Source organism: Sminthopsis crassicaudata, chromosome 3, assembly GCF_048593235.1.
Source record: "Sminthopsis crassicaudata isolate SCR6 chromosome 3, ASM4859323v1, whole genome shotgun sequence".
NCBI classification, from domain to species: domain Eukaryota; kingdom Metazoa; phylum Chordata; class Mammalia; order Dasyuromorphia; family Dasyuridae; genus Sminthopsis; species Sminthopsis crassicaudata.
Window position 1 is genome coordinate 630,373,286 of NC_133619.1, and position 21,123 is coordinate 630,394,408.

Here is a 21,123-nt window from a genome sequence, read left to right on the forward strand (position 1 = left end):
TCTTGGGAAAAAGATGTCAAAAGAGGATAATCATTGGTTTGACAGGAGGCAGGATTAAATAAGAACAACAACTCTAAATACAGTGTAGAAGCCTCAGGTTGGTGCCTGAAGCCTTGCATATCAGGGGCTCAATGCAATATTTATTGAATTCCTAAAATCAGAGGATTGTAGAGGCTAGAACTGGGAGAGACCCTAGAGGTCATCAGATTCTACTTCCTGATTTGCAGATGGGGAAACTGAGGCCTAGGAAACTAAACATCTCTCCCAGAGAGTCATATAGGAAGTATCAGAGGCAAGATCTGAATGTAGCTCTTCTGTTCACGGGGTTTAGAATTAGAAGGGAAGGTTAGGGACCATTCAGTTCAGCCTGGCATAGCCTAGTGAGACTTGGGAGTCGGGATAGAGAGCAGGTCCAAATTTTGCTTCCCCACACTTATTTACCACATGACCCTGGCCCAGTCACAAGCTTTTCGAATCAGAAATTCATACACAAACAGGGCCCAGACGTCTGCTTTACCAGGCTTGGTGAGGATCCAAGCCATTATGAATTTAAAAAGCTCTGTCTCCGTCTCTCCATGGATTTTTCTCTGTCTTTCTTTTTGTCTCCTTTCTCTGTCTCTGCCTTCCTCTCTCCTTCTGTCCCTCTCCCCATTTCATTCTTTCTCTCTCTGTGTATCTTTGTCTGTCGCTGTCTCTCCCTCTCTCATTTCTTTTCTCTCTCCCTTTCTCTCTCTCTGACTCTCTCTCTCTCTCTCTCTCTCTCTCTCTCTCTCTCTCTCTCTCTCTCTCTCTCTCTCTCTCTCTCTCTCTCTCCTTATCTTTGTCTCTGTTTCTGTCTGTCTTATTCTCTTGCTTTCCTTCCTCCTTCCTTCCCTCTTTCTTTCATTCTCTCTTTCTCTCTGTCTCTGTCTCTCTTTTTTATTCTCTTCCTCCTCCTCTTCTCTTCTTCATTCTCTTCCTCCCCCTTTTTCTTTTATTTCTTCTTCCCCCTCTCTATTTCTGTCTCCTCTTTCTGTGTCTCTGTCTCTCTCTGAGTCTTTCTCCTCCTTTCTCTTGATCTCTGTCTCTGCATGTCTCTCTCTCCTTTCTGTGATTTTTCTCTTTTCCTTCTCTTTCTCTCCCTCCCTTTTCTTTGTCTCTTTATCTCTCTTGTCTCTGTGTTTTTTCTTTCTCTGCATAACACTGTAGATTATTCTTTTATATACAAATCCTTCATTTACAGATGACCAGCTGAGGTTACGTGACTTGTCCCTACTCCACCATCAGTAAGTAGCAGAGCTTTGGGCTCTATGCTAAACCTTCCACTACAAGTCTGTCTCTCCTCTACCACACCAGTGCTGATGGTGGCAGTTTGCCAGTTCTTTCTCTGATTTTGATTCCCCCTTCCAGACCTCATATTCTCCGCCAATGAGGAAGCTGGAGTCTTCCGCCTTTTAAACTCCTCATTCATAGAGTGTGACTTTTGTTCTTCCTTTCCAAAGTCCCTGGATGGAAAGAGGTCTTTGGGGGATGAGAAAACCTGGCTGGCCAGTAACGGCTGTCTCTTTAAGGAAGTTTTCTCTGGTTTACCTTGTGTCTAGGTTCACGTGAAGACCGTTAATTCGTGTATGAGCTAAGCTCCGGTCTGGGGGACCAGATGCTCTGACAGCTGGGAAGAATTCGCCTTCAGATCACATTCCGTTCACTTTATAGTTGGAGCTCGCCTCTTCTCTCCCCTGTCCCCCCCAAATGAAAAGCAGGACTCAATTGTAGAGAACAGAATGACCTGAATATATGAGAGAAGTTTTCTTTCTTTTTTTTTTTCTTTTTAAAGATGATAAAAATACTTTAATTTCTCTTTCCCCACAAGGACCCACTTAGATTGGTCAGGTTTTATAGCAATTCAGTTTCATTCCCTGTTTTCCCTCCCCACCACCTCCCCCCAATCCCCAAATGGAAAACTCTGTTAGAGTTGGCCTTCGAGGTGCCGAAAGCTTTCTTGTGGGCTGCCAGGGAAGAAAGTCAGCCCACGTTTTTTTTCTCTCTCCCCCCTTAAAAGTTAAACTTTGTTGGGGGAAGGGAGCCAGGAGCCAGGGACTCCTTTTGGCCCAGAGACAAGGAACTTGGACCATATGAACCAAGTCTCTCCATTTCTTCAGCTTGAGAACGAGAAACCCCCAGAATAATTATCACAGATCACGTCGATGAGTTGTCTTATTGTTTCCAAAATGCTTTTTGTGTGTTTACAACATGTTCTTCTCACCAGTCAGGCTCCTAATGTGTGCCAGGATGAAGCGTTGAGATTATAAAGAAAAAGCACAAATACAGTGCCTGCCTTCAAAGAACTCCCAACCTATTTGGGGAGACGGCATATACAGGGGTCCATGTGATACTTGAGAAGTCAGCAAGTAACTATCAAAATCTCACTGTGCCAGGACCATGGGAAACACTGGAATTAACCTTTGGAAAAGGCAGAAAATATCCCTATTCTCAAGGAGCTCCCATTTTATTTGGGGAGATAACACACCTAAGGAAAATATATGCAAATATATGTATCTGTGAAAAATTAGATAGCGGTTGTAGCATCTACAATGTCCATATCCCAGTAAAACTGTCTTGGCAGTTGAATCAGTTGAGGTTAATTGACAGGCCTCAGACCATTGTCGAGTTAAGGGGATGTCTACCCAAGCATGGATTGATGAGAACAATTTATTCCAATGGCCACAAAGATGGCTGACTCAGGCTCTGAGGAGTGCTTCAAGCTTGGTCATTCATGGAGGATGCATTCAGGCCATGACCATTGCTGACTTTTGTCCTGTCAATGGACTCTGATGACTCTTGAAGAGAGAGTGAGACCGATGACTTTGTGCAACTCTGTCTCATTTAAATCCAATTCACAGACAAGTCGAGACATCACCCTGTGATGTCACTGGTCCTTTTGGAAAATGAAGGACAAACAACAGTGTGTGTATCCATACTCACATACACATATGTGCATATGTGATTATATATGAGATACACAAAGGCAAGACAAAAAACATTTATCAAGGATTTGCTATGTGCCAGGCATTGTGTTATATAGTAGAGATACAAAGAAATGCAAAACAAATAAACAAAGAAGTCCAGTCCCTTTCAAGGAGCTCACATTCTAACGGGAGAGAGACATCATATAAACAGTACATACAAACAAACACCAGCTGGGATAATTGGAGGCAATCAGCAGAAGGAAGACATGTAATTAAGGGATATCAGGAATGGCTTCTCGTAAAAGCTGGATGATGTGGTCATTTCAGTTGTGTCCATTTGGGGTTTTCCTGGTAACTATATGGGAAAGATTTGTCATTTCCTTCTCCAGCTCATTTTGCAGATGGAGAAATTGAGGAATACAGGGTAAAGTGACTTACCCAGTGTCACACAGCTAGTAAATAACTAAGGCTGGATTTGAACTCACAAAGTTGAGTCTTCTCGATCCCAAGGCTCATGCACTATCCATTGAGCCACCTAGTTGCCACTTAGTTCTGTTTTTCTGATGAGGAAATTGAGTCTTAAGGCAACTAATAATACCACAGAAACCTTAGAGGTCCAACATATTCATTTTACAAAGAAAGAAACTTTGCCCGTTGGGGTGAAGTTATTTGCTCCAGGTCATCAGATGGTTAATTAATTTGAAACCAAAATCTTAGATTCTAAATTTCATGCTCTTTCCTTCCATACCACGTTGCCCTGTTGTGACCTTGTTAGTGCCCTGGATATCTTAGAATCAGCCAGAGTCAGGATAAGCAAAAGTCTTTATTCTTGGTCTTCTGGGGTCACTGTCCGGAGATTAGATTTAGGAATCTCCACACCTCCTTCCTCTCTCTCCACCACCAAAGGATGATCCTGTTTGTCCTACTCCACCCACTGATCTCCCTTCCCATACCCACAGATTGAGCCAGCACAGAATTGAGTAAGGTCATCCTCCAAGAATATGTTAATAGAGAGTTGTCCAACTGATAATTAGCCTTACGTGCTAGGTTATCTTACCTTAAGTGCATCTGCTCAGTTCTAGCCCTTTACATTGCCCCTTTACTAGCTTATTAGCGGGCATCTCTGTCCTGAAAGGAGAGAAGTCATCCATCCTCTGGAGTCCAACTTGGTCATCTCATTGGTTAGAGTTTGGGAGTCTTCCAATGTTCTTTTCTTTACATTATGGTGGTCATCACATAACTGTTTTTTCTTGATTCTTCACTTCAATTCATGGACCTCTTTCTTGAGTAAGCCTTAACAGAAGCTGAATGAGGTCAAGATATGGAACTTACAGTCAGTTTAGTGCCCCTGACTGTGGCAATGACACTTTACGTGAGAGTCATTAGGTTCTGGGGCAGTAGGGCAGGAGGGAGAAGGAAGGGCTTTAGAGTAGACTGGGGAAGATGAAGGACAATCCTTCTGTCCTTCCCGCAGTCATTCTGGAAGCTCACTGAGTTTCTGTGGGTCATTTGGGATGTCTGCCTCTTGCAGAACTCTTGTTTTCAGACCTGTTCTATCTCAAGTAAGAATACTGGGCCTAAGTACAATTTGATGGAATTACAATTGGTCTTTGGGTTTTTTCCAGTTTTTTTGGCTCTGGGTTTCTATTCAGTTTGTTTTTTTCTTCTCCCCAAAACACACATATCCTTCCTTTGCTATCCTTCCAGCAAGAAGAAGTATTTCCTATGGGAGAAAACACAAATTCAATTCAATACAGAAAGACTTTATTAAGTGCCTGCCATGTGCCAGGTAAGGTAGATTCAAAGAGAAGAAGAAAAACAGGCTCTGTTCTCAGAAAGCTTCGATTCTGCTGAGGGTGGGGGATGACAAGTTTATAGGTAAGTCATTACAAAATATGCAAAATCTTTTAAAAATTAATTCTGATGATCCATTAGAAGGTCAAATCCTAAAGCTAAAGCTTAAATGTTTTGGCCACATGATGAGAAGGCAGGACTCATTGGAAAAGATCCTGATGTTAGGAAGGATTGAAGGCAAAAGAAGGTGATGGAAGAGGATGAGATGGAAAGATAGTGTCATGGAAGAAATGAACATGAGCTTGGACAGATTTGGGGAGGTAGAGGAAGATAGACGGGCCTCTTGTGCCATGGTCCAATGGCTCATGAGATTGAGCATGACTGAACAAATAAACCACAAAATAAAATAATTTGAATTAAGTAAGGGAGGGAGACACGAATGAGTGGTGTGGTCATGGAGGTAGCTAGAGATCCTGCAGGATGGAGGTGAATTCCATGCACGAGATAAATGGAATGCTCCACTTTTTTTTTTTTTTTTCTGGGACATTTCGAGAATGCTGTGAGTTCTTAGTGGCCTTGATTGGAGTTTTGCCCAGAGGTGGGGAACTCATGCTCTCCTGCTAATTTAAAACACTTTTTCCTTTTGATATTTTTCTTTGAAAGTTAAGAATATATTCAATTCCTAAATTCGATTGGCCCCCAAATTGGTTCTAAGATCTAGAGAAAACTTGTTAAATCTTGGTTGGTAACTGTACAGCGTGTCCTCTCACATAGCCAGAGGGCAAACGAAGGCTCACGTTTGTCTCTCCGGTTGTGACCCACGGAGAGGGAAAGGTGTGTGCAGAATGCACAGGCTTGCCCAAGATCCATTTGTGATTTTGTTTTTCGATCCCAGGTGTTTCTCAGAACATCCTGTTCAAAAAGGGAAACAAAGAATTTTTTAAACAGGTCATATCCTATCTCAGACTCTTCCAAAGCCATGTGGCTTTGTCTAAGACTTTACTCCTATCTCTTTAAATCCTGTGACTTAACTGTCTGTGGCTCACTTTCCTCATCTCCAAAAGAAGGGGTTCAGACTTCGTGGATGGCAAGATTACTTCCAACTCTTAAGTTCATCATCCAATGATAAATAATAATAACAGCTAACATTTATATAGTGCTGTTATTTATAAATTATAATGACATCTAACATTTATAGAGTGCTGTTATTTATCCAATGATAAATTATAACAGCTAACATTTATAGAGTGCTGTTATTTATCCAATGATAAATAATAATAGCAGCTAACATTTATAGAGTGCTGTTATTTATTCAACGATGGCTAACATTTCTATGATGCCTTAAGATTTACACATACTATGTCTCATTGACACTTCACAACAATATTTCTCCTGTAGTCTTAGTTTCTACATCTATAAAATAAGGAACAGTGATATTATCCTCTCCATTTTACAACTGAGGTTACAGGAGGAGAAATACCATCTCCAGAGTGCTGCTAGGAAATGTCTGAAGCAGGATTTAAGTTCTCACGTCCTTGACTCCAAATCTAATAAGGTATACCCTGTTCCATTTAGCTGTCTTAAACCGATAGTTCTTACAACAAATCCTCAATCAAAGAATTTTGAGAAAGACACGACATCCAGAAAGTTGTTCAGCCAATCATAGTCACTGATGCTGTGTTCTCGAGATGGACTACACAGGTTCTGCATTTCATTGGTAGCGAGGGGAGGCATGTGGACTCCTTCTCAGAAGCATGTTTTTATCTTTTTATGAAGGGAAGGCAGGTAACTGGGTTAAGGGACTTACACAGAGTCACACAGCTAGGGAGTGTTAAGTGTCTGAGGTTGAATTTGAACTCAGGTCCTCCTGACTTCAGAATTGGTGCTCTATCCATTGTGCCCTCTAGCTGCCTTCAGAATCATGTTTTTAAATGCATAGCATCAAAACCAAAGGCAGGACTCAATGAGTCCAGCACTTGAGTAAGATGCTTCTGGAAGATGCTTAGTCCAACTCATGTTTGAAAAAAATTTCCCTTCCCTCTCCATAAGTGATCATCCCATCTCTGCTTGAAGACCTCCAAGGAGCGGGAAAACTTACCACCTACTGAAGTGACCTTGGCCACTTTGAGATAGCTGGGATTGTTAGGAAGTTTTTCCTGACGTCAGGCTTAAAGTAGCTTCTTGGCAGCTTTCCCATGTTGTTCCTAAACAGTCCTTTGCAATTGAGATCAGAGACTAATCCCTCTTTCTTCTGACAATCCTTCTAGAAGACAAGCACCAGACTCTAAATTTTCTAAGTCAATATTTTGAACCTCAGGAAAGGATTACTCCCCCAATTTTGCCTTATTTTTATTTTATTTTTAAAAATGCTATTTTATTTTTCCAAATACATGTACAGAGAGTTTTCAACATCCACTGTTCCAAATTTTTCTTCCTCTTTCCCTCCCATTTTCCTTCCCAAGACAGAAAGAAATCTGATGTAGATTAAATATGTGCAATTCTTTTAAACATATTTCCATATGTTCCACAAGAAAAATCAGATCAAAAGGGAAAAACCCACAAAAAAGAAAGAAAAAACAAGCAAACAACAACAAAAAACGTGAAAATACTGTGCTTTGATCTATATTCAGTCTCTATAGTTTTCTCTCTGAATGCAAATAGCATTAGGAAAATATTTTTTTCCAGGAAAAATAGCAGCTAGAACTATAAACCTTGATTTAAAGTCTAGGACATTTACTAGCAGTGTGACCTTGGGCAAGTCACTTAAACCTACGCCTGCCTCAGTTCCTTCATCTGTAAGATGAGGAGAATAGCACTTAACCTCCAGACTTGTTGTGAGAGTAAAATGGGTTGTTTGTACAGCATTTTACAAAGCTTAAAAAAGCTCTATGAAGAAAAATAAAATTGATACATCTTTCCACCAAATTTGTCAAGGAGTATAGAATACAGAGCTGCAATGGAATTCAGCAGAAATGCAGAGGAATGGTCTCTTAATGGGAAGAGCCTTGCTTTTGAGATCAGAATCCTTGAATTTGAATTCTGGCTATGACATTTAGGAATCATGTGAACTCAGGCTATTTATCTTGCTTTTCTGAAGCTGAATTTTTTTCCAGACTTAAATGGTGATGTCTTCACTATCTATCTTACAGACAAGGAAAGGGCTTTGTAAATATTGAAGCACTACATAAAAACAAGTGTTTGTTGTTAGTGGAGGAAAGGGGGATAGAAAACTTTTTCTAATTGGATTATTGGAGAATAGGGAGGTACTTTTGAATCTAATCTAGATTATGGAAATGCTAATATTTACTACTGTTTGTCGAGTTCAGAATAATTCTCCTCAAATTAATTTTACATGTATATATTATATATATGCATATATATGTACATATATATGCATATATATAATATATACATGTAAAATGTACATATATATATGTGAAAATATCCTGAAACTTCACAAATCTAGAATCTTTGAGTTAAAAAAAAAGGATCTGATGAGCCTGATCTTTGACTCTTGTCTCTTCTTGTCTAAAAACTATCTTGCTCTCCCAGTGCTGCATGGTCATAATCTCTCTCCTAGTGCCTAATTGAAATTTTTGAGGATGAAGTGACCCTTTCCTCCCAGGTCGGGTCCTCTTTTTGTGCCCTTGATCCCATCCCCCTCCTGTCTCCTATGGGAGTTTAGGCCTTTGATCATTCTACCTCAGTCTTATCTTTCATCTTTCCCTAAGACTGCTTTCCCACTTTTGGCAAACATGCTTCAGGCTCCACCATCCTTATAAAAAATAAAACAAATAACTATATTTCAATCTGATTGATTTAAACAATAATCGTATGTATTTAATTATATGTGTTTAGAGGCATTGTTCTGACAAGCACTTTACCAGATTATCAGAGGGTTCCTAAACACCCCCCAAAAATTGGAATTCCAGTCCTAGAGGGAATTATTTGTACTAATTGCCTCTGTTTCTTCAATCCTACTTGTCTCTGACCTTTTGCAATTTGACTTTTGACTCTATTAATCTACTGAACTATTTTCCCTTAAATCTCCTCCTCTGCTTTTTTTTTAAAATTCTTCCTCCTTCTTACCCCCTACCTCCCCACTTCCAGCTACACTAGCATCTTCTTTGTTGTTCCTTTTTTTTTTTTTTTTATCTTTGCTGTTCCTTGAAGGAGAAACTCCAGCTTCTGAATCTGGGCATTTTCACTCCAGACTGGAATGATCTCCCTCTTTATCTCTGGCTCTTGCCCTCCTTCTCTTACTTTAACATTCTATAGAAAGCTATTCCTGATCTCCCTAAATTCTACTGCTTTCCCTCTGTTGATTATTTCCAATTTGAGTAGTTTGGATATTGTTTCCCTCCATAGATTGTGAGCTCTTTGAAAGTAGAAACTGTCTTTTGCCTTTCTTTATATTCCTAGTACTTAGCAGAATGCCTGGCACATAGTAGATGCTTAGTAAATTTTTATTGTTTTTTCCTCCCAAAGAAACCAGTGATCTTTTAACTGCCCAATCTAATGGCTGTTCCTTCTGATATTTCTTCAACTTTAAAAACACTACTCACCACTCTACTCCTGGATGCTGTTCCTTCTCTTGATGACTGTGACATTGAATAAAAGAAAAAAAATATTTTAAGCATTATGTACCAGGATCTGTGTTCAATTCAACAGATGGAAAAAGAAAAACTGAGACAGGGCCTATTCTTACTTTGGATCTCTTTCAATTTCTATTTTGCCCTCTGACTCTGAGATATTGGGATAGTTTCTCTAATGATTTCTTGAAACACGAGGTCTTGGCTCTTTGATCATGGTTTTCAGGTAGTCCAAAAATTTTAAAATTTACCTTCTCAATCTATTTTCCAGATCATTTGTTTTTCTGATGAACTATTTTACCTGTTCTTCTATTTTTTCCATTCTTTTGATTTTGTTTTATTATTTCTTGATGTCTCAATGGAATCATTAGTTTCTACTTGTCCAGTTCTAATTTTAAGGGATTACTTTCTGCAGTCAGCTTTTGTACCTCTTTTCCCATTTGGCCAATTCTATTTTAAGGTGTTATTTTCTTCAGTATTTTTGTGCCTCTTTACTAAATTGTTAATTGTCTTTTCATCATTTCCTTCCCTTATTCTCATTTGTTTATCTAATTTTTCCTCTACCACTATTACTTGATTTTGAAAATAACTGAGTTTATATCCAACTCATTTTTTGATGGGATCTTTTGCTTGTAGCTATTTAGACACCATTGTCTTCTTATGAGTTTGTTTTATTTTTCTGTCATTGTAGTAGTTTTTTTTTTTATAATCAGGCTCTTTTTTTGACCATTTTCCAGCAAATTTCTTGACTTTAAGCTTTATGGTAAAGTTAGCTTCTTTTGCTGGTGGAGGTGGGGTGGGGGACTCTGTCCCAAGCTGCAGACTTTTTTTTTTTTTTTGCATTGTCATTTTCAGGCTAGTTCTGGGAGTTTGGAAGTTTTTGGTGTTTTCAAGGTGGGGTGATCTGAGAAGAGGTCCTGCTGTTATTGCTCTTCTGGTCTTTGTCTGGTTCTTATCCTGAAAGGACCCTGATTCCTTGGGATTGTAATCAGTACTGCTTCTTATGGTCCCTGAACTTTTATGACCAAATGTACTCCTCTCCACCTTTATATTGTGACCTAGAAATAGTCATAGGCAATAGAGTTGTGTCCAGTCTTGTGTCTTGTCTTGTGTCTGGTGCTAGCAAAGGGATCCCCTATAATTCCTTTGTGACCAGTTGTCAGCTCCCCTGATCTTTTCTGATAGCTTCTGATGTTTGCTGCTGCTGCTGCTTCTTCTGTTTCTATTACCTCCTCTCATTACTGGGGTAAAATCTACATGGCCACTAGCCTTCATGCCCTAAATCTCTTCTGTCTTGAGCTGGAAGGATGTCTCACTCTGACATTTTGTGGATTCTCCTGCTTTAGAATTCTATTTGAGGCATCTTTGTAAAGTTGTTTAGAAGGGAATATAAGGAGAACTCAGCTGAGTGCTTTGTCTGATCTGTCATCTTGATTCTGCACTGGCAGTTCATATTCTCAAAGAGCTCACACTCTATTTAGGAGAGAAAACACACTAGGAAGGGAGAAATTAAGCATCTATTATGTGCCAGATAGTAAGTTTTTTTTTTTCAACTATTCTCTCATTTGTTCCTCACATCAGCTTTGGGAGGTAGGTGATATTATTATCCCCATTTTACAACTGAAGGACTTGAGGAAAGCAAAAGTTAAAGTGATTTTCCCAAGGTCCTACAGCTAATACGTGTCTGATGCTGGGTTTGAATGCATATCTGTTCAATCTGTCCAGTCTGTCACCTAGCTGTTACTCAAAAGAAAATTCAGCTCTGGGGCAGATAGTAGGGCTAGGAGGTTCTTCATGTCAATGGAAGTTATAGAAGTAGTTGAACATCAAGGTATGAAATGAGGAGATTTCTCCTGGCAGGGAAGGAGACTGGTCTTCCCTGAGGTCTTGCTTGGTGAATGATCATTTATCACCAGCTCCCTAACTCCTGATGCCCTTGGGTTTCCCCTAAATGCTGTCTGCAGTTCTGCTCTCCACAATACTCTACTACAGAGAATGAGAGTGTTTTGCCAGAAGTTGGGAAGACCTTGCTTCCTTTGTCCCTTGCTAAGGAAGGCATTAGAGTAAATGATCTCTCCTTCTTCTTCTACAGTAATGATTTTGTGACTCTAGCTTTGTCATTGAGTATTTGTCATATGCCTACTCTTAAGTACAGGACACTGTGCTGGGTTCAGGGGGTACCAAAAAAGCCAAAAGACAGTTTCTGATTTTAAGGAGTACACAGTCTAATCTTTGTCAGCTTTGGCTCAGCCAACTTGGGAAACAATATGTTCATATGCATCTGTCTCCTATGACCAAGCCCCAGAATTACAGTTGTGGCTGTCATAAGAGAGCAGGGTCCTGAGAGGTCATGTCGAGAGATCTCTTTTGATCTTCCCTAGACTTTGGTTGGGTTTTTCAAGCCTTTGGAAAAATCCTTGAGCTGTTCTACTGATTGATAGACAGAAGTAAAAGGGAAGAGAGGGATTCTGAAACCAACCAGAATAGGACTAATCATTTGCTTTTTTAAGCTTAACTAGCTGACTTTCTAGGATTTAGAATTGGAAGAGATTTTAGAGAATATCTTTTATCTTCCCTTTCCTTCATCTTTTGTTCTACTCATTCTTGAACAAAGAAAAAGTTACTCAAAACAATAACCAATAAGATAACTAAGTCTGGCAAAGTTTGTGATTTTCTGCTCCCATAGTCCTCTGCTTCCAGCTCAGAGAGGGAAAATTTCTTGTTCAAAGTCACATAATAGACCTGTAAAAGGGATGGGATTTGAATCCAGGCCTTCTGGCTTTGACTTCAGAGCTCTTTGTAGCACCAACTCCTGTTTCTCTATTACCCTGAGCACTTCATTTACCAACACTTTTTTTTTAAGATTTTACTTCTGCCTTTTGGATATTATAGTTATTTCTAGATATGTGCAGTTTCCCATCCTTTATATCCCCACCCTTGGGGAATAATAGATCCCTCCACTGTAAAAAGAAAAAGAGTAAAGAAAAAATAGCCAATATGGGGATTAAGTCTGAGGGTACAGGCAACATTCTACCTCCAGAGTATCCCACATGAGTCTTCTTATTGAGAAGGCATTATTCTACCTTGGTTTGGGATCAGTAGCTTGGAAAAGGAAGAGTCACTGAGTTTGGGGGAGGGCACTGTAATGAGGCAGTCCATAGCAATGGAGAGCAAGCTTTATGTGCATAACACTCAGCTTGGAGTCCTCTGGATACTTGGAAAGAGATTATACATTTTATTATTTATTATCAATTTGGAAGCCAAAGTATTTTAATCTCTCAGTTAATTAGCTACAGTGCAGTGGTTTAAGCTCTGCCATTCTCATCCCCCATGAGTTATTGATCGTTTTGTGGAGTGTTCCTGTGTCCAGGCTGCTGACTCATTTCCATTTTTCAAACCACTTGTCTGGATGGGGTGACCAACTTACTCAGGCTGGGTGTTCAAAAATTGAAAAGACATATGGATATAATGGTTAAAAGGGATTGGTTATCCCGACAGCACGATAGGGTAGGTTAGAGAAAGTGGAGGCAAAAGGCTATGGGAGCAGAATGTCACAGACATTGCTAACTTGGCCATCTTAGTGGTTTTGTTTTGAGTAACTTTTTCTTGGTTCAAGAAAGAGTAGGACAAAAGATGAAGGCTATACACATTCTCCTCTTAATTCTTATCCAACTATCATGGAAAAGAGCAGACTTTTTTTATTTAAATGAACATTCCTATCACATGACACTTTCAAAGAGGCATTGGGCTATTTTAAATGTGTTGGCTGTGGGATCTATTATCTGGCTAACCCCTCCCAAGACTACTTGACTTGCATTTTATCTCTATTGTGTTGTCTTCCTAGTTAAAATATAAGTTTCTTGAGAACAGGAACCACTTTGCTTTTGTCTTGGTTTCTGGGGCTTAGCAAGTGTTTAGCAAGTGATGTAGATTGATAAAACACCAGAGAAGGGGAACAGAAGAAAGCACATGTACAAGAATTCATGTCCCAAAGAGACTTATTAGCTGGCTAAGATAGGGGTGAGGATATTGTGATCCTTTAGAAATGTATCCAGATTCAGGGTGGTGAGAGCTTCCAAAATGGCTTCTTATCTTTCCCTTTTGTGTAGGAAAAGCCCCATCTCTGACCTACTATACAGATGTTCCTTCCATTTCTGCCATATTCTCCCACTTTATCTAGGATGCTGATTAGTGAAGAGCAAGGTTTTAGTATTACCTCTATTTTCAGATTAATTCAATAATTAGTTGAAAAATGTGAGAGAATGGGATTAAAATGTTTTCTTCTTTACTCAAGGGTAGCCAGCTAGAAGAATGTGGAGAGTCTTGTCTATAATCCCATTTGGGGCATTGGGACCAAACAGATACTATCCAAGAAGTTATATGGGACAGAAGGGGGAGATCTCAGCTGGTTTCAGGGGTGAAAGCAAACATCAAAGAGTAAAAAGAAAGAAGAAAAACTATATAGGTAGTCATTTTAAATGGGCATGAGCCTTCTTATTAATTTTTGCCTCTGAATTGCTCAGCTAGTGTTAGGAGGATGGCCTTTGGGTTATTCTTTCTATCCAGGATCAAAGGCCTCTGATGAAAAATGATTATGTCTTTCCTCTGGAGATTTCTACATTAAGAATACTAACTCACTTTCCTTTCCAAACTCTGGCCCTTCTGTGGGAAGTCCAAAGTGAAGAGATGGGCTGTGGATATCTGGCATTGTGAATCCTGTATGAAAACAGTAGCTGATGGTACAAGGACCTACAATACCACTTCTGCAGTCACAGTCAAATCTTCCATCAGAAGACTGAAGAAATTGAAAGATCAGCAAAATTTTCTTATCAAATATATGTATAAATGAGTTAATTTATAGAAAAAAAAGAAGACTGACTCATAGTCTGTTGGGAAAGAGTGAATAAACTTCCAATAAGCAAAAATCTTTCTAAGGAAAGGTCTTTATTATGAACATAGCTGTGTCTAACTCTTGAGTACCACCTGCATTTTCTAGTGAGTGAAATCAATTTATTTGCTTTCCCCAGAAGAAGGAAGATTTTTATAGTTATTCCATTCTAAGCAATACATTTAGCTTACATCTACCAAGAGAAAGGATTCTAGAAGCTGCACATTAAACACTATGAGATGAATCTGTTTCCTCATTGGTAAAATGGGATAATAATAATACCTACTTCACAATGTTATTGTGAGGATCAAGTGAGATAACATATAAAGCATTTTGCAGACTTTAACGTGTTCTATAAATGCTAACTATTTATCATCATCATGATTATTATTATTGGAATACATTTTAGGTAAGGGTTAGACTAGAAGGCTCTGGAGACCTTTCAATTCTGTGATTCTGTGAAAAGAGGTGTTGAAGCTAGGTTCTGCCAAATAGTCTCTCATTTTTCCTTTATGAGATCATAGATTTCAAGCTGGAAACAACTTTAGAGATATAGTTATCCCTTTCCCCCATCATGGTTTGTATATATCATAAGCTATATATGGTGATATAGCTTAAGAAATTTAATGGGAATTTTTGGAGAGTTTTACAAAAGTCCATAGATGACACAGAAAAAGTTTAGAAATTCAGAAATGTATAGAATAAGTGTAGTATTGTATACTAAAAACATTTTATCTTTTAATACTATAAATAGACTTCTCTGGTATGAAGGGAGGGCCAAGATTTTTTATGCAGATTTTTCAGATGGCAGGGTGGGGGGGAAGAGAGAACCATACTTCTAACTTCCACAATGTGGAAGGGATAAGTGCAGTCTAATTGTAAACTCTTTTTTTTTTTTTTTTAACAAATGAAGAAATCAAATCTCAAAGACATGATGAATTGCTGAAGGTTGCAAACATAGCTTATCAGCTCTGAAGTCTTTGTTTTCTAATTTATCTATTTCTCCTTTAATTTTACACATTTCTTCTTTTGATGCATCTTTGAGGTTTATTGAATTGTTGATTTATTTTTTTCTTGTACAGTTAGCAAATAGCAGAGCTGAAAATTGAATACAAGTTTTCTGACTACCATGATTTTATTTCCATTTTATCACATTGATATTGTTGAGGAAAACCAATTCACATATGGCAAGATCTGAAAGTGTATTTCTCAGCCTGTACCTGTCATTCTCTGTTTCTGTCAAGAAGTAGGGGACTCACTATCAGTCTTCTAGTGTTCTGATTGGCCATTGCATTAATCAGAATTCTTAAATCTTCTCAAAAATTGTTTTCCTTTACAATGTTGTCGTCATTGTATACATTGTTCTCTTGTTTTTGCTCTCTACTCTCTGTTCATACAAGTTCATACAAGTCTAGCAGGGATAGATTTTTCAAAACACTTTCATTCATAGTGCTTCATGGCACTAAAAGACCTCAGAATGAAGAATTAAAGATATTGCTATCTCTCATTGCCCAGGGAATCTTGGGCAAATCCTCTCATGACTCGGTCTTGATTTTTTTCCTTGGTGATTAGAGAGGGTTGGTCTAGATGGTCCCTAAGTTCTCTTCTCATTTTAACTTTTTCCTTTTTCTACTGTTCTATGACTAATTTGATCAAGCAAGCTAAATAAACTTTTCTCTCTTTCTCTCTACCAGGCCCAACGTGTGTGCTGTGAGGGAACTGACCATTGTGGGTCACCGTCAACCTTGTGTCCAGGCCTTCACCCGGATGGTCAAAGTGTGGAAGCAGGGCTGTGGCCGGCAAATGTGGTGTGTCGGGTATGAGAGGAGGTAGGTGTCTCTCCCAGGGCTGAATGACCTTTTTAAAAAGGTCTAGTGCCATCTGGTGATATGAGATTCTGTTGCATGTGGATTGGGAAAGGAAGATGTATCTCTTAGCCCCTCTTTCTTGTCTTCCTCTTCTTCCTCCTCCTAAAATCTTTGTCCTCCTCTTCCTCCTCCTCCACAGAGAAATCTGGGATGAGGTGGGAGTCACTGATTGACTCTTTTGTTGCAATTTTACATAAGGTCAGGCTGGGACTTCCCTCCTTCCTAAGCTGGGCCCCTCTTAACTTTCTAGCCTTCTCATACTTTCCTGCCCAGAATTTACTCTTCATTCCAGGGAAACTGAGGCTGCTTTACAAAGAAGCTCAACTTCAGGCACCATCTCTGACCACCGCCTGTTTCTGGCACACTCTCCCTCTTCCTCTCTGCCAATTGACCCCAGATTCCTCTTAAGTCCCACCAAAATCCCACCTTCTGGAAGCCTTCCCCAGATATTCTCTCCTTATGCCCCAGTTCTTGGAGCCCTTCCAGTTAGGTTAGGGTGAGTTGAGCCCTTAATTTTGCGAGGAGAGATGGAGCTAATACAACAAACATTTGTTAAGCCCCTGTGGTTTGCAGTGTGCTGTGGTGAGAGTGGTACAAAGTTCAATTATCACTTATTTCCTATCCTCTAGATTAGAGTCTATAGGAGGGCTAAGATAACAAGAACAGGTAGCTAGAATAAACAGTATTGCATTATAAATGCATCAAACAGGAGCAAATTAAAGTGTTGGCCATTCATAACAGGCATTTATGCAGTATTTTAAGCTTTAAAGGACTTGCCCAGGATGGTACAGCTAGGAAGTGGCTGAGGCTGATGCTCTATCCATTATGCTACCCAGCTCACTTAACTTTCCCAGAACTTGGTTTCTTCCTCCCTAAAATGAGAAGATTGGGCTGAATGGTGGCTAAGGACCCTTCTAATCTGGAATGACAATCCTGTTGTTTTGTGTTACCTTTTAAAATTCAATTCAGTAAACATTTATTATGTTCCTACTATATGCCATTCACTGTGCTAGAAATACACTGAAAATACAAAAAGAAGCAAAAGATAATCCCTGCCCTCAAGAGTTTACAGTCTAGTGAGGGAACAACCAACTCTATGCAAAGCAAACTGGAGGCAGGACTGATAGGAAAGAAGGAGCAGAGGGAAGGCCCTGGGAGTAAGAGGAGCTGGGAAAGGTTTCTTGAAGAAGGTGGGATTTTAGTGGGACTTAGAGAAAGTTGGCAGTCAATAGGCAGAGAGGATGAGGGAGAGTGTGCTGGCGGAAGGTCAGAGATGGTGCCTGGAGCCAATAGATAGAGTCTTCTTTGTAAAGCAGCCTCAATTTCCCTGGATTGAAGAGTAAGTGCTGGGGAGGAAGGTATAAGAAGGCTGGAAAGGTAAGAGGGGCCCAGCTAGGAAGGGCTTTGAATGCCAAGCAGAGCATGTGGGATTTGCTCTTGGAGGCAATAGCTGTGTTGAGGTTTTTTGAGTACAAGATTGTTCCTGCATTTTAGGAAGATCACTTTGGTGGCTAAAGGGAGATGAATTGGGATGGGGCGAGACATGAGGTGAGAAAGGTGATTAAAGACAAGAGGCAGGAGGGGGCTGACTTGGGAAAGAGTCACTGAATCTAAGTGTGGGCCTTCCTTTTCTCATCTGTGAAATGAGAGGATTGTACTAGAGAGAGGCTGAACTCTCTTCCAGCTCCAGAGCCAAGGTCTTATGATTCCCTTCTCTGGAGAGCCTTTGTTTCTCTGGAGATCCCCTAGAAATCCTATGAGTGTCTGGAGACTCCCTAAAGATCCTATGATTCCCTGGAGATTTTCTAAAGACCCTATGAATGTCTGGAGATCCCCTAAAGATCCTGTGGTTTCTTGGAGATCTTCTAGAGATCCTATAGTCTTTGGAAGTCCCCTGAAGATTCTTTGGTTCCCTGGAGAACCCCTCCCTATGATTCCCTGGAGAGCCCTTGGAGATTCTGTGTTCCCCTGGATAAGAGAGCATGCAAATTAGGTCCTACAGAAAGGGTAAGAAGTCGGTAGGAGAAGAGGGGGAAGCTGGAGAACATAGAGCTGTGTTCTAGGCAGGAGACAGAAAGTCCAGGGTGGCCAGGATCTTGAATTAACATTAAAGTGTGGTGTCTCTTTTCATAGGATCACAGACAGAGCTGGATGGGACCAGCAGGGGCCTCTTTAGTCCAACTCTGTCATTTTATAGATGAGGAAATTGAGGCAGACACGGTGAAGTGACTTGTCCAGCATCATACAGTCAGTAAAGCTCTGAGGCTGTATTTGAGTCCAAGTCTTCCTGATCCTGTTCAAGTTCTTTGACCTCTTGATATTGTAGACATTTCTCCAAGACCTTTAGGCTTCAGGACATCAATGATCTGCATTGGTCAAGGGAGTCTCTTTACAGGGCATCCATTATAAATAAGGAATATATAAGACCAGGCCCCCCCCCAAAAAATTACCAAAAGCAAAAGCAAGTCTGCTTTGGTACTCCCTACAAGCTGCTTTGAAGTTTAATGGATATATTAGGTCAGGTTCCTACCAGGAGGTCAAGAAAAAGCAGTTTAACAAAGGGTTTGGTGCAGGAACAGCTGTGGATGCTGACCTGACCTTGGACACTAGCAGATGGCAGCTTTGGTGTCATAAATCAGCTTTTCACTGTCATTAGTCTTCCTTAAAATCTTAAAAAAAATAAAGTAAATCCTGAGAGAACCTCCAGAGGTCTGGGTTCAAATTCTGAACACCTGTGAGACCAGAGGCAGGCCAATTAACTGTGCTGAAAATGAGGGGGTTGGTTCCTTCCAGCTGCACAAGCTCAACATTTGGTCCAACCTCCCGTCTGCCGATAAAAACACGCCTGATGTGTCCACTCTAAGTGACCAGCCGCTATTGATGTAGTTTACTGTAATTAACACAGCATGTGTTATGGGAAGTCATGGGCTCATTTTCCTGATTTATGTGTCTTGGCATTAGTGGAGTATATTTCAAATTCCACGTTAAATCCTGTGTTTACTTTTCATATTCTATCCCTTGTAAGCTGGTACCAAGCTTGGAGACGTCGGCCCTTTTAGAGAAGTTTTCCAAAATGTCAGCGTGCCAGGATGGAGCGCAGAATTGCAATTCTCTGCCTACGGATGGGGGGAAACAGAGTAGAAGAGACTAATGTGAGATAACACAGTTTGTCAGCAGTAGAGCTGGGATTTGAATCCAGCTAGGTCTTTTAGCTCTGAGAATATCCACATTGGGTTTTTTTTTTAATTTTTTCTTATTTTAAAATCTTTTTATTTTCAAAATATATACATAGCTAATTTTTAACATTCATCCTTGCAGAACCTATGTTCCACATTTTTCTCTCTCTTCCCCTCCCCTAGATAGCAAGTGATCCAATATATGTCAAACATGTGCAATTCTTCGTTACATATTTCCACAGTTATTGTTCTGCACAAACCAGATCTAAAACAAAAAAAAAAAATGAGAAAAAACAAAATGCAAGCAAGCAAACAAATGACAATAAAAATGAAAAGACTATGCTGTGATCCATATTCAGTACCCAGAGTCCTCTCTCTGGGTGCAGATGGCTCTTCCATCACAAGATCATTGGAACTGGTCTGAATCACCTCATTGTTGAAAAGAGCCACGTCCATCAGGATTGATCATTGTATATTCTTGCTGCTGTTTATAATGTTTTCTTGGTCCTGCTCATTTCACTCAGCATCAGTTCCTGCAAGTCTCTCCAGGCCTTCCTGAAATCCTCCTGCTGGTCATTTCTTACAGAACAATAATATTCCATAACATTCATATACCATAATTTACTCAGCCATTCTCCAACTAATGGGCATCCACTCAGTTTCCACTTTCTGGCCACTACAAAAAGGGCTGCCACAGACATTTTTTGCACACATTCCCCTTTTTTATGATCTCTTTGGGATACAAGCTCAGTAATGGCACTGCTGGATCAAAGGATATGGATAGTTTGATATTCCTTTGGGCATAGTTCCAAATTGCTGTCTAGAATGGCTGGATTCTTTCACAACTCCACCAACAATGTATCAGTGTCCCAGTTTCCTACATTCTCTCCAACATTCATCATTATCTTTTCCTGTTATCTTAGCCAATCTGACAGGTGTGTACATTGTGTCTTTCAATTATAGACTTTGCCTTTGGAGAATAGGTATAAAGGGGTATAAATAGGTATAAATGAACAACCACTCAATGGTGAGAATTGTAGTGATAATTTTTCTTTGCCTTTGGCTGGGGAAACTTCAAGATGTGTCTCTTTTCTATGACTTATGGCCCTGGATATTTCTTTATTTTTTTCTCTTAATTCCCTAGATTTCAGTGACTTGCCCAGGGGTCCCATAGCTAGCAGGTTCCTGAAGTTTATTGAGAGGCAGTAACCGGACCCCGACTCTATAGCTTTCATTCCTTTTAGGTGTCCCTAAGGGAGAGAGAGAAATACGACAAAAACTTTCATTTCGCCAGAGCTGTGCCATGACGTCTCAATGACCAGTACTTGGCTTGAGTGTAGAGCGTAGAGACAGCGTCAATCAAGTCCCGGGAAATTGAGCTGTCTCACCTCGCTGATAGAGTGTGTGGGGAGGTGTGTTACCTCATAGAGGCGAGAGCAATATTGGAGTAGGTTTCTAGAGAGATGACATAATCAGTGGAGACAGCAGCTTGATAAGGCATTCTGCTGTTCTCAAGCAATTTGAATTTGGGTCCTCCCAACTCCAGGGCCAGTGCTTTTCTACACCTAGCTTCTCCTGGGCATCCCTTGGCTTCAACCTGATCCACAGCACAGAACGGGTGGCATGGTGGAGGATGGCAGCTTTATTTGAAGTGGGTGGGCTGACTGTTCTACTGATATCAGGTGGGGGCAAGGAAGTGGGCATTTCTGACAGTGTCTACAAATGCTTTGGCTGACCAAAGAAATTTGCCCCTGTCAGAAGTCATTTTGGGGGGGGGAAGGAGTATCCTTTTTTCCTCTTTAATTCTCCCCTGGGAAAAGACTGAGGAAGTTTCTCCCACTCCAAATAACAGACATGTTC

At 40.1% G+C, this 21,123-nt stretch overlaps 1 protein-coding gene across 1 annotated transcript in view; it reads left to right on the forward strand.

The window, feature by feature from the left end:
- Positions 1-21,123, forward strand: part of MEGF6 (multiple EGF like domains 6) — a 376,924-nt gene that overhangs the window by 11,735 nt on the left and 344,066 nt on the right. Inside the window, 1 exon segment of the mRNA XM_074306481.1 lies at positions 15,914-16,048. Coding sequence (XP_074162582.1) covers positions 15,914-16,048 — 135 coding nt within the window.